Source organism: Vulpes vulpes, chromosome 2, assembly GCF_048418805.1.
Source record: "Vulpes vulpes isolate BD-2025 chromosome 2, VulVul3, whole genome shotgun sequence".
Lineage (NCBI taxonomy): Eukaryota > Metazoa > Chordata > Mammalia > Carnivora > Canidae > Vulpes > Vulpes vulpes.
In genome coordinates, this window is record NC_132781.1 from 37,193,213 (window position 1) to 37,206,369 (window position 13,157).

The window sequence follows — 13,157 nt, forward strand, 5'->3', positions numbered from 1 at the left end:
AAAAATTTATTTATTTGGAGAAAGTGAGAGACAGCATGAGCTGGAGGGGAGGGGCAGAGAGAGAGGGAGAAGCAGACTCCCCACTGAGCAGGGAGCCTGATGGCAGGGCTTGACCCCAGGACCCCCAAGATCATGACCTGAGCCAAAGGCAGATAGATGCTTAACCAACTGAGCCATCCAGTGCCTCTTTTTTAGAAAATCTTAAATAATTAAGTAAAAACAAAATATATGGCATAATATTTATTTATAGTATGGGAATTCTTTTTGCTCTGGCTTATTTGTGAATTAATACATTTTAAAGATTTATTTATTCATTTTAGAGAGAGAGTGCAGGCGGAAGGGCAGAGGGAGGGGCAGAAAGAAAGAGAGAGAGAAAAGAGAGAAAGAGAGACTCTCAAGATGGCTCTGAGTTGAGCGTGGAGCCCAATGCAGGGCTGAATCCAACAACTCTGAGTTCACACCAGAGCAGAAACCAAGAGTTGGATGCTTAACTGACTGTGCCCCCCCAGGTGCCCCCAATACGTTTATTAAAAAAAAAAAAAAAAGCATCATAACACTTTGGATTCAGCCATTCAAAAACCTGACTTCTGGATTCAGTTTATTTGATCACATGGTTTAAATGGATATCATAGCTAGAGAAGATAATTTACAAAGACATGGAGATCCAAAATGGAAGAAGCCCATTTCATCTTCAGCAGTGCTTACTATATCCTGAGACTATCAATTTCATTCACCAATTCTAAAATTAAAATGTAACATTATTTGCTTTAATCAATCAACATCTCACCTGCTTTCATTACATCATTCTTTTAATGATTCTGCTTCTATCTACTTTTGCCCTCCTCTCTCCAATCATTCTCTAGTCAGCAGTCAGGATGATCTTTCTGAAATACAAATCTGATTGTGTCATTCCACTGCTTTAAACTATTCAATGGCTCCCTAATGCTCTTGAGAGAGATTTCAATGTACAATTTAGATAAAACCAATTTATTCAAGACTTAAGTTCAAATTCTGGCTTCCTATGCTCTGTGAACATCCTCACAAAGCTGCAGATTTCTCCTCAGAAAAATGGAGACACTACCTCTTTAAAAAGTTGTTATGGGGATTACATAACTCCATGTAAAGAAGGCTCTAAGTCTTCCAAACAATGACACTGCTCCTTTCATGAGAACAATGTTACTTCTAACAATGCTACTTTGTGGCATCAGATCCCTGAGCTTCCCAAGATGTCATTCTAAACCAGTAATCTAACATAGTAGTCACCAGATTTTCCTTAAATGATTTATCTTTGTTTCCACCCCCCACTCTTATGAACATAACTTTATTTTAGTTTAAAGGAAGCTATCTAAGATGCAGACTACACTTATTTCCAAATATAATGCTCCTAGTATGTAGCTCTTAGTATGCAACATGTAACAACAAACAATAACTTTGTAAACAACTGGTTAAAGAGGCAAGTAAGTACCTGCATGGCAATAGGTCCTTGGGACATCTGAGAGCTATAATTCATTCCTATCATGCCTTGCATATTAGGCTGCATGACAGAGACCATAGGAAATCCTTGCTGCTGCATCGGCATCAGTCCTGCTGAAAAACAAAGATGTCATTAAAGTCAATGTAAAAAAATTTTTTTTGATACAGAGAGAGTGAGCGAACAAGTGAGCAAGTATGCACGTTTCAGCAAGCTTGGGAGGGGCAGACAGAGAAAGACAATCCCAAGCAGGCTCCACATCCAGCACAGAGCCCGATGCTGGGCTCAATCTGATGACTCCAAGATCATGACCTGAGTCAAAATCAAGAGTCAGCCACTTAACCGACTGAGTCACCCAGGTGCCCCTAAAGTCAATGTATTTTAATGGCTTTTTTTTTTTTTAAGATTTTATTTATTTATTCATGAGAGACACACACAGAGAGAGAGGCAGAGACAGGCAGAGGGAGAAGTAGGCTCCCCACAGGGAACCTGATGTGGGACTTGATCCCAGGACCCAGGGATCATGCCCCACATGAAGGCAGACATTCAGCCACTGAGCCACCCAGGTGCCTCCAAAGGTTATTTTCTTAAAACCGTAAGTATGAAGGACTTGTTACTTGGGAGGCAGTGCACTTTAGTGGAAAAAGCACAGGCTGTGGAGTGAGACAGACCTGAGTATGAATTCCATTCCATCAGTTACTTAGCTATGTGATCTTGGGCAAGTTACAAAATTTTGTCTGTAAAGTGAAGATAATAATAACTTTTCTACAGAATATTTATGCATATTAAAAAAATTAACAGTATCATGAAACTATGTTTATATAGTATAGTATCACCCAAACTTTTCCAATGAAGTATCCTCAAGAGTGGAGAAGACTGAAAATACATCCCTTTGGGAATTTAATAAATACTAAGTGCCTGGGTAGCCCAGGTGGCTCAGTGGTTTAGCGCCGCCTTTGGCCCAGGGCGTGATCCTGGAGACCCCGGATCGAGTCCCGCATCGGGCTCCCTGCATGGAGCCTGCTTCTCCCTCTGTCTGTGTCTCTGCCTCTCTCTCTCTGTCTCTCATGAATAAATAAATAAAATCTTAAAAAAAAAAAAAAAAAAACAAAAACAAAAACAAAAAAAAACCACTAAGTGCCTACCATATTTTAGGCACAATGTTAGAGAGTTGGTACACAACCATGAATAAAACAAAATCCCTACATGGCCTGAACACAAATTCAACCAAATTTTGCACTTCTATTACATCTATGTTGGTCCTACTATAAGGAGCTTTTGGTCAAATTTTGATTTTAAAAATTAAAGGTCTGGTAAAGTATGCCACATTTACCTTGTGAGTTCTATGTACCTTAAAGGTTATTTACACACCATTTAATTTCAGAAGCATGAACATCCATATTTATAAGTAACATTAGTAGTGGCATTCACTTATTCATTCAATCATTTATTCAAACTTTTGAGGGCCTACTCCTTGTCAGGCACCATTCTAGGGACACAGTAGTCAACAATACCAAGTCCTTGTCCTCATGGAACTTACATGTTTTCCCTCTTGCCCCTTTGGACCTAAAGTTTTGTTCATCTGATTTAGTTTTATTTAATTCTTTAATGGGTAACTCAGGTATTTGGTACAACATTTAAAGGCATGAAAGTATGCACAGTGAAAACTCTCATCTCTCTTGTCTTCTGTTCACCTATCATGATCTTGTGGCTACTCCTGCTGTCAGCTTCTTGTGTATGCTTTCAGAAATAATCCATGCATAATTTAAAGCTTTCTAATGATCAGAAAGTCCTAACATACTTTGTATATTTAAAAAAAGTCTCAAAAAAATTCCAAATTCCATAAGAAAAAATATCAGGCAAACTTTTAGGCTCTCTTCTTGCTCTATATGAAGATTTTTTACTTGAAAGTTTACAAATATGCAAAATCTTGAGCCATGATAATGAATAATAACTCTGCAATGCCTTCCTAAAGAACAAAAGATCTCAAACCATTCTATCTAAATCTGAGACACATCTAAGTATAGATAGCTTAAATAATGCATAAATGTTAGCACAATGGAAATAATACAACTGACCCTTGGAAAAATTTACCTGAAACTCAACCTCCATCATTGATTACAAATGGAGACAAAGTCAGTATGAGCCACTGACCACCTGCTACTGAGCTACTCTTTATCTTCCATCTCTATTGGTGACCTGGGAGTCTCTGTTTCTAGAAATTCTAGCATAAGCAATCAACACTGGCTTTGTGAGAAGGGCCAGTTTTCAGATGCAGATTGGTATGTGTCGGGGGTACAATTAAGAGCGTGTGACCAGAAAGAAGAGAAAGGCAGACATATTCTTTCTTCAATGCTGTGTCCCAATGCCACAGCAGGAGGAGTCAAGATTATATCCCTTCACTACAGTTGCCCTGAAGACACAGCCAGAATTAATATTGGTAGGCCCTCATCTTAAACAGAAAAGATATACCCAGTAAAGAAATTGAAAAGAATAAAACTGACACTTAAAAAATTATTTATATTGAATCAGAGTATGTTATCTCTTATAAGACCAAATTCATATAGAGAAAACATGACAATAAAGGATACTTAAAGAGGTTCACTTACTCATTCAACAAACATCCACAGAGACCCTCTAATTTTCTATCAGTATGCTGGGTGCTGCAGACACTGAGAAGCATAAGGCAGACATAGCTTCTGCCCTATGGAGCTAACAATCTAGAATTAGACAATTTTTGAGAAATGTTAAGAATTAACTGGTAGATAGGTTCCAGACTATAGGAAAACTTTACTCGATTTGGCAGAATCAGGACTTTTTTTTTTAATCCACTTAATTCCCACTTAAAAATAAAAGTGAAAAGTTTAAAATTTCAGCTTTCACATACCTTGAGGGGGTCTCATTCCACCTGCAACTGGGAACATGAAGCTGAAAACAGAAGAAAACTAGATCAAGACCTTAATATATACAAGTATTTCAAATAAAACGATTCTGTTTTACATAAACCAAAGAACTGTAGATAGAGTCCTACCATTTTTTCTGTAGTACAATACTGAATTTCAGTACAGATTGAACATTCATAGGACGCATGAGATTGTGTTAGCGTAGGGAGGAAATTTTTGAAATAGAAAACTAGTCCTGGTCCTGTCACTGGGTGACTTCCCCGGACTCCAATTTCTCCATCCATAAAAAAAGCAGGTTGGATTAGATTCAATTCAGTGAACATGTATTGAGTACTTAACTACATGGAGGAACTGACTCAGCTCACAGTCTGGGCGAAGACATGTATGCAGGCAACTAACTCTAATACTGGACAGAATGTGTTAAGTGCTGAGAGGTCCAAAATACCAACCGAGATGAAAAGAAAAAGATTAACTTGATGGGTTATATCTCAGGGGGTGTTGTGAAGGTATCTTTAACCTCAAAGAGAGTCACACTATATTGTTTGAGTGAGAGCTCTGAGGCCAGAGCTGTGTTTAGAGAAATAATTTAACGTTGATTATAAGATACAGGATTAGAGAAGTAAAGCAGGTTGTAGAGGACCTTTGATTTTCCTTTGAATATTATATGAAGGCAGAGATTATTAATTGTGGTAAAACACACATGACAAAATTTTATCATTTTAAAAAATTATTTGAGAGACAGTGAGAGAGCAAGAGAGAGCATGAGCAGGGGGAGGGAGAAGCAGACTCCCTGCAGAGTGGGGAGCATTGACATGAGGCTTGATCCCAGGACCCAGAGGATCATGACCTGAGCAGGAAGATGCTTAACTGACTGAGCCACCCAGAAGTCCCCCATTTTAACCTTTTTTAAGTATATAGTTTGTAGCATTAAGTTCATTCATGATGTTGTACAACTATAACCATGATCCATTTCCAGAACTTTTTCATCATCCCCAATAAAGACTCTATACTCATGAAACAATAACTCCCCATCACTCCCTCCCGCAACCCCCAGTAGCCACTACTTTTTGTTTCTTTGAATTTGCCTATTCTAGTTACCTCATATCAAATGGAATCATACGATGCTTGTCCTTTTTATATCTGACTTATTTCACTTAACATACTATTTTTTAGGTTCATCCATTTTGTAGCAGGTATCAGCATTTCATTCTTTTTTTTATGGCTGAATAATAAGTACTCCATTATATGGTCATAACACATTTTGTTTATATATTCATCTATTGATGGACACTTGGGTTGTTTCTACCTTTTGACTGTTGTGAATAATGCTCCTATGAAGTTAGTATACAAGTATCTGTTTGAGTCCCCCTGTCAAGTCTTTTGGATATATATTTAGGAGTGGAATTGCTGGGTCATATAGTAATTCTGTTTACTGAAAAACTGCCAAACTGATTTCCACCACAGCTGCCCCATTTTGTATTCTCACTAGCAACGCATAGGGCTTCAATTTCTCCACATCCTCACTAACATGTTATTTTGTGTTGTTGTTTTTTTTTTTATAATAGTTATGCTAAAGGGTATGAAGTATTATCTCATTGTGATTGGGATCTGCATTTCCCTGATGTCACAGGTTCTAAGTAGGAGAGTGAAATGATCAGATATGTGGTTTGGGTTTTTCTAGGAATGGAGTAAAGCAGAGATGATTTGAAGCAAAAAGAACCAGCTAAGAAACTACCACAATAATCTTAATAATAGATGAAGAGGGCCAGAACCAGCGTGGTAGGACTAGAAGAGGTGAATGAAAGCTATTTGAAAAGAAGAATCAAGAGGACTTGGCAATTGCCAAGATGGGGGAAAAGCAATGAAGAAGCAGAAAGAGCTGAAGATGATGCTGAGATTTTGAGCCTGAGGAACAGTATGGATGATGATACTGTTTCCTAAAAGAAGAAACCCTGGACTAGGTTTGGGGAAGAAGGATGTAGGAGTGCCTCTTTGAGGAGTGATCTAGTAGGCAATCAGAAAAGTAACTCAAGCACAGGAGAAGGGTCTCGATCAATGTAGCTAGGCTCTTTTAAAGGTTAAAAAAATAAAATTAAGCTCTGGTTGTGAATGAAATAGCTAAGAGAACATCCATACATAGGGAGAAGAAAAAGCACAACTTGGAGAATTCTTATGGTGAAAACTGAGTAGGAAATGGTCACTGAGAGCCAACAAAGTTGGTTATAATTGAGTGATAACTAAGGAAGGACCACATTTTTGGGAAGAAGGAATAAATTACCAGTATTTAATGTTGTAGAAAAGCTGAACAGAATGGGGATTAACAAAAAAGCTCACTGCTTCCAAAAATGCTGATCTTTGAGTAAACAGTGCAAAGAAGAGAAACTCTTGGACCTGTATAGAGAAAGTTGGGATATAAAAGATATATTTAGTAATTGATAAAACAAAGTATTTGAGGGAATGAGATTAAGATAGAAAGGTAGCAAAAGAGATATGCTTTGAAACGGAAGAGGGACTTCCTTCTATGAGACTGGAAGGAAAGAAAATGGGACAATTCAATGAAGAAAAACTCTAAGTGGGAAAGACATAATCTGGGAGGCAAGGGTCCGGAGGGGGTGTTTTGGGTCATCTTTAAAGAGTCTAGCAAAATCTAGGAATTATGTGCCAAATTTATGTGTTCTTGCACTTTTCTTCCCTTCCCAGGAAAATGGCTAAAATCCAAATTTTAAAGTCTTTCATTTCTAAAATATTTTTAATTAAAAAAAAAAATTTGTAAAGAGGTTTACAAAGTTCTAGTTGGACATCTATCTGGTTAGATGTTATTTATAGCTTTGTAGGGGATCTGAACTTTTAACAAATTCTACTGCTGACAAGCAGTCTGGCACCCAGAGAGAGGCCTGAATATTGAACAGCTTTTCTGAATGGCACAGAAGATGTATTAGCTAAGTAATGTGTTAAGTAGACAAGATGTTTAAATTCCAAGTTGACATTTGGTAGTATCACTTTTTAAAAAAGCTACTCACACATACTAAGACATATAAACTTAGGAGCAATGCATTTAAGTAATCAACTTGTCAAGACTTTTCCAAATCAGTCTTAAGGATTAAAATTACCAACATGGCTTGGTGGCTAAGTAAAAACTAGAAACTCAAGTTATATATATTTTTTCAGGATCAGCCATAAATTAACTGTAAAGCTCTACACCAACCCCTTCATCACCCTGTCCTGTTTCCCCTCTTTCAAATGAAGGCACAGAACTGCAGGTTTGCCAAGGTCCCAACTAAGACAACCAAATAAACAAGAATAAATGTATAGACATATAAAGGTTAGCTGAAAACAAACAAAAATTAAATTTAGAACATTACCGACAAACATGACTTACTCCAGGAATTTTTAGCAATCCAAACTCCTCAGTGACCTATGTACCACTCATGAGGTTCTCTGGAATGTTTAGACGACTAACTTCAACATGCTTTGAGACTGGTTAGACAAGCAGCTAAGCTACTGATAAGACAGCAAAAGGTTGGCAAAAAGACCCAACACCCACTGCTCCCCAAAACTGGGCAGCAAGATGACTAACAATTTAATTTCAAAGGCAAAACCACTATTTATGACCAATACCCAAGCGTGAAAGCAGAACTGTAAGGTCTACTTGTCACAGGCCTATCCCATTCATCCTTCCCTTTTGGTTATCTTTGCTACTAACCATCTGTTCTCAAACATGGACTCTAACAAAACGTCTTAAAGCATCTCTCTGCCTCCAAACTCTAGGACTTTAGTACAGCTCACAGAGCACAGGTGAGGGGCATCTTCCTCAAGGACCATTTGATAAGGCTACTCTGTAATGAATTTCCTTTAGGGGCCCCTCTAGTTTTAGCACAATTTTTTTCAGCTTTATCTCACAAAACTCGTCTCCCCCTTAGTGCCACAATCCATCCAGCCTACTTGCTGTTCCCTTAGTGTTCAGTAGGCCTTCAAATTTCTTATGATAAGCCCTTGACCCCCTTCCTCTTCCTCCAAATGACGCCCAGCTGAAACACCTCCTTTGCCTCAATGTAGCCTGAATCCACAAATATCTACAGAATATTTTCTTTTTTTAAAAAGATTGTATTTATTTATTAATGAGAGACACAGAGAGAGTCAGAGACACAGGCAGAGGAAGAAGCAAGCTCCACGCAGGGAGCCCGACGTGGGACTCGATCCCGAGTCTTCAGGATCAGGCCCTCGGCTGAACAGGCGCCAAACCGCTGAGCCACCCAAGCGTCCCTACAGAGTATTTTTTATGTTACAATGTGCTAGAAGCAGTGGAAAATGAAAAGATGAGGAAGCCCTTAAAGAGCTTATAAAAGAGCAGGAAAAACACAAGCTCACAAATGCTAATATCCCAGAAGGATACAGACTAATCAAGATCTTTCAGCTTTTCTGCTGTACTTGTCTTTAAAATTAAAAAAAAAAAATTATACTTCTCATCTCTTGGGTAAATTTTGTCCTTTATATAACTCTAGCATTTATTCTAAAGTGATTCAACCAGGATATTAGTCAAAAGTAGGCTAATATTAATGAGGTTGGAAAATGCCATTGCTTTTTGTTTAGTCTCTTAGAACAGAAACAAGAATCTAAGAAATATGGTACCTTAAAGTTCGTGGATTTTCTCTATTAAAAGCTGAGAAAGGTTGGCTGGCTCTTTTTCTTTTCCCTTAAACTATATTTAGGCTATCATAATGCTAACTTCCTTATACAAAAACCTCAGCCTTCACCACTGCTCTCTAAAAATCAGAATATTGTTTCAGCCTCAGAAAGTTTCCAATAAGTGTAACATTTACCATATATTTCACAAGGTAAGGATCATTTTAACCACTTTTCTCTCCCATATATCCTCTACAGTTTTATTTCTTTAAAAAAGATTTTTATTTATTTATTTATTCATGAGAGACACAGAGAAAGAGAGGCAGAGACATCAACAGAGGGAGAAGCAGGTGCCTCACAGGGAGCTCGATGTGGGACTCGATCCCGGATCCTAGGACCAGGCCTTGAGCTGAAGGCAGACACTCAACCACTGACCCACCCAGGCGTCCCATATCCTCTATAGTTTTAGAATGCAATGTTACTCCAACCAAATTTTTTTTTAAAGATTTTATTTATTTATTCATGAGAAAGAGAGAGAAAGAGAGGCAGAGACACAGGCAGAGGGAGAAGCAGGCTCCATGCAGGGAGCCCGACCTGGGACTGGGTCCCAGGTCTCCAGGATCACGCCCTGGGCCGAAGGTGGCGCTAAACCGCCGTGTCACCCAGGCTACCCTCCAACCAACTTTTATACATGAAAGAAACTTTAAAATCAATCATTCTAACTTCCATTATAATTTCAAGCCATACTGATTTTTTAAAATGAACGTTCATGGGGGATCCCTGAGTGGCTCAGTGGTTTAGTGCCTGCCCTTGGCCCAGGGCGTGACCCTGGAGTCCCGGGATAGAGTCTCACATTGGGCTCCCTGCATGGAGCCTGCTTCTCCCTCTTCCTGCGTCTCCGCCTCTCTCTTTCTGTCTCTAATGAATGAATGAATGAATGAATGAATGAATGAATGAATGAATAAATAAAATCTTTAAAAAAAATGAGTGTTCATGGACTAGTGACATTAAAATACTACAAACTAAGAGGAATGATCCACTCAACTTTTTGCACCTGAGGTCCTCCCCGCACACACAAAAAACAGAAGCCAAACCACCAAAAGACGACCAAGGTTTTGAGGGAACATTACTGACAAACACGACTTACTCTGTAGGCCTAAAATAACAGACTCTTTTAATTTTGTATTTTCCCAGAACTTAGTGCCATGATTGATCGAATCAATGCCACTCAAGACATTTGAAAAACTGGCATCACATATAGAAAGTAAATCATTACATATTTGTCTTCTGCAGCCAAAAACTGACTTATGTCAAATAACAAAGAATCAAGAAACAATATAAGTTAAAGAAAAAAAACAAAAAAAGAAAACAGTTTTACATATAAAGTGAAAGATGTGTAGAGGAAATGGAAAGTGGAGCTGTACAACAGCCACTGCCCTTTTTCCCCAGCATATACATAAGCATCTGCAGGGGGTGATAACTTTAAAGACTTTACACTTTAGCGTTCGTGACTCCAAAATTAAAAAACAAAAAACAAAAAACCAAAAAAACAGTGCCTATAGAAACACTAACATTTTGCTTTCCAAAAATAATTTAGGATGCTGAAGATAAAAAGCTAATTTTATCTTCAACTGTGTAGGCCCTATGGGGTTGCCTAACAAAACCAACTCCGACTAGGTCATCATAGAAGTGGGGTGGAAACTTCCCGGAATAAAAGATTTCCTTAAATGATGAAGTTGTCAAGTTGCAAACGTTCTTCTCCTTTATTTATCACTCTGGATATGAGAACCAGAGGCAATCACTATTTGACAGAGGAGAGGGCAGGTTTGTTTCAGGACCGAGCCAAAGTCTGGAAAGCTTTGTTCTGCTAACTGCGTAACTGCTGTTTAATAGTGATTTGATTTTAATAAGGAGACGAGTCTTACGAGGCACGTCTACAAGGGCTCTTTACTCATTCGAAGGTCTTCAGCTTTTTCCTGCTGTTTCTCCCGTGCCGCTAAGGTGATAAAAAGGACAGGGCATTCTAAACGGGGGAAGACACATGTACACAGACAGACACACAGACGCGCGCGCGTCGGGGAGACCGCTCCTCAGTTGCGAGCCCTCAGTACGCTCTCCCTGGTGGAGCCCAGAGCGCCCCGCGAGAGGGGGCCAGCCAGGGCTGGAAGCGAGGCGTCGGGGTTCCTGCGCCCTCCCAGCCCCGGCCGGGCGCCAGCCCAACCGAGCGGACCCTCAGCTCCTGCTGCTCCTCCTCCCCCTCTCCTCCCCGCACTGGGACGCTCTCGCTCGCTGCTCGGCCCCGGCCCCGGCCCCGGCCCCGACGCCGCGCAGCCTGGGAGGCGGCAGTGTCAGGCGCCGGGCTCCCTCCGACCCTCCCGGCCTAGGTCCCCCGAGGACCCCCTTCTCCCGTAACCCAGTGTCACAGGAAAAGGGGTCGAAGCGGGCGAAAACCGCCATAACCGCCAAACAGCCCTCGCCCCGGCGGCGCCAGCCCCGGAGTCCGGCTCGGCTCTTCACACCCACCTGCCTCCCCCGGCGGCCCCCGCGCCGGCTCCCGCGGCCCCGCCGCCGCCAGCCCCGGCTCCCGGCCGCAGCGCCATCTTGCTCCGGGCCCGCCGCCGCCACCTTACGAGCAGCTGTCAGCTGGAGACAGCCACTTCCGGGGCAGACGCCAGCCCCTCCACGCCGCGGCCTGGGTGACGGGGCGGGGCCGTGCGCCCACGTGACCCCCACGCCCCGGGGGGTGCGGCGCGCCCTTGTCACGTGAGCCGACCTCCGCCTGGGGTCCTCCCGAGTGCGGCGCTAGTTCTGGGGTTGCCTGGGCGGCCCCGGGGAGCTGATTCATTCCCTGGCGGGGCCCTCCGGAGAGCCCGGCGGCCCGCCAAGCGGCAAATCGTCGTCCCTCCCTTTGAGAAACCGTCATGTTGGTTCGTGGAGAGATTGAACCTTGCTTTTTAAACCGAATGATGGGTGCACCGGTGTTTTTATTCTCTTTACACATAAAGACTAGGTGGATCCTGAACGGTCCTTTGATAGCTTAACAGCGCTGACGAGTGATCACCAATCTCCACTTTTCCCAAGAAAGCGGGAGCTTCCTTTTGGTACCCACCCCAGCAGATGGAAGGTTTTTAAAATTTAATTTAGTAAAAGCAGCCTGGAGCAAATAAACCCAGCCCATATATAAAACCTTCAACGTGTACCATTCTTGTGTTCGGTTCTACCAACATGCCATCCAATTATCCCTGCTTTTCCTATACTTGCAAGCAGGGGCAAAACGGTGTTTGGAAAGCAGTTCATCACTCTGAACCTATCTGGATATACATGTGTAAATTATCATATATATATATATAAAATGTGGGCGTTTTTATTTTTTCCCTTATTCGAACTGTAAGTGAAACACAAAAATCCAGCGTAAACTTTTTCAAGCCTTCAAGCAAAGTTGGATTAGCAAGTAGTGGGTTAATTATAATCAGCTTTATCTTTCATTATTGCCCCAGGGCTTTTTACAGGGAAACCATTTGTAGTAAGTTATCCTTTATTGGGCACACATCATTAGTCAGGAAGCTTACTGAATTTTTTCAAATCCTCAGTGTTCGTAATTATCAGTATTGGCATTTTGCAGATGAGAAAAGCAGGTTTAAAAGAAGTTGTAACTTATCCAGGTCATACAGCTGCAAAGCAGCAGGACCAGGATTCAAACTCAGGGGTTTCACATAAAAGTCTTGCTCATTTCACTAGTGTGGCTATTCATTATCACGTATTCTTTTCCTAATAGTCTATTAATTTCATTTTTCCTCTTTTTTAGGTGAAACTGAAATTTGTGTAGCATATAGTCTCAACTAATAGAAAGGTGCTAAATTTGGTATTGATCCATGGACAGTTAATACTGATTTATATAGCTACTATTATTTAAGGATGAGTAGTTTACACAGGAGAAAGCACTAAAAAGGGGAAATAAAGTCAAATGAAGAGAGTATGTCAAGCATAGAAGGTATGATTTCTTGTTTCTGCCAGGATACTTTGTTCTCCTTTGCCTGTGGATGCCTACATCTGCTAGCCTCAGCACAGGTCAGCCTTCCATGACGTTAGATGCCATCCTCTGATGCTTCAGCACTTTGGCCTTATGTCTCACAACGCATTTGCCACTATTTGTTCCTTTA

The 13,157-nt window shown here is 40.8% G+C and overlaps 1 protein-coding gene across 18 annotated transcripts in view; it reads right to left on the reverse strand.

The window, feature by feature from the left end:
* Nucleotides 1-11,669, reverse strand: part of SYNRG (synergin gamma) — an 85,773-nt gene extending 74,104 nt beyond the window's left edge. For 8 of the 18 annotated variants that reach the window (XM_072747682.1, XM_072747680.1, XM_025996121.2 and 5 more), the window contains exons 1-3: nt 11,521-11,668; nt 4,359-4,399; nt 1,466-1,587 (exon numbers count right to left, since the gene is read on the reverse strand). In XM_072747682.1, the coding sequence (XP_072603783.1) occupies nt 1,466-1,587; nt 4,359-4,399; nt 11,521-11,597 (240 nt within the window). In that variant the 5' untranslated portion in view covers nt 11,598-11,668. Of the gene's footprint in view, nt 1-1,465; nt 1,588-4,358; nt 4,400-11,520 lie in introns of all 18 variants that reach the window. The other 10 variants (XM_072747677.1, XM_025996115.2, XM_072747676.1 and 7 more) reach the window with 3 other exon arrangements.
* Nucleotides 11,670-13,157: the final 1,488 nt, after the last annotated feature.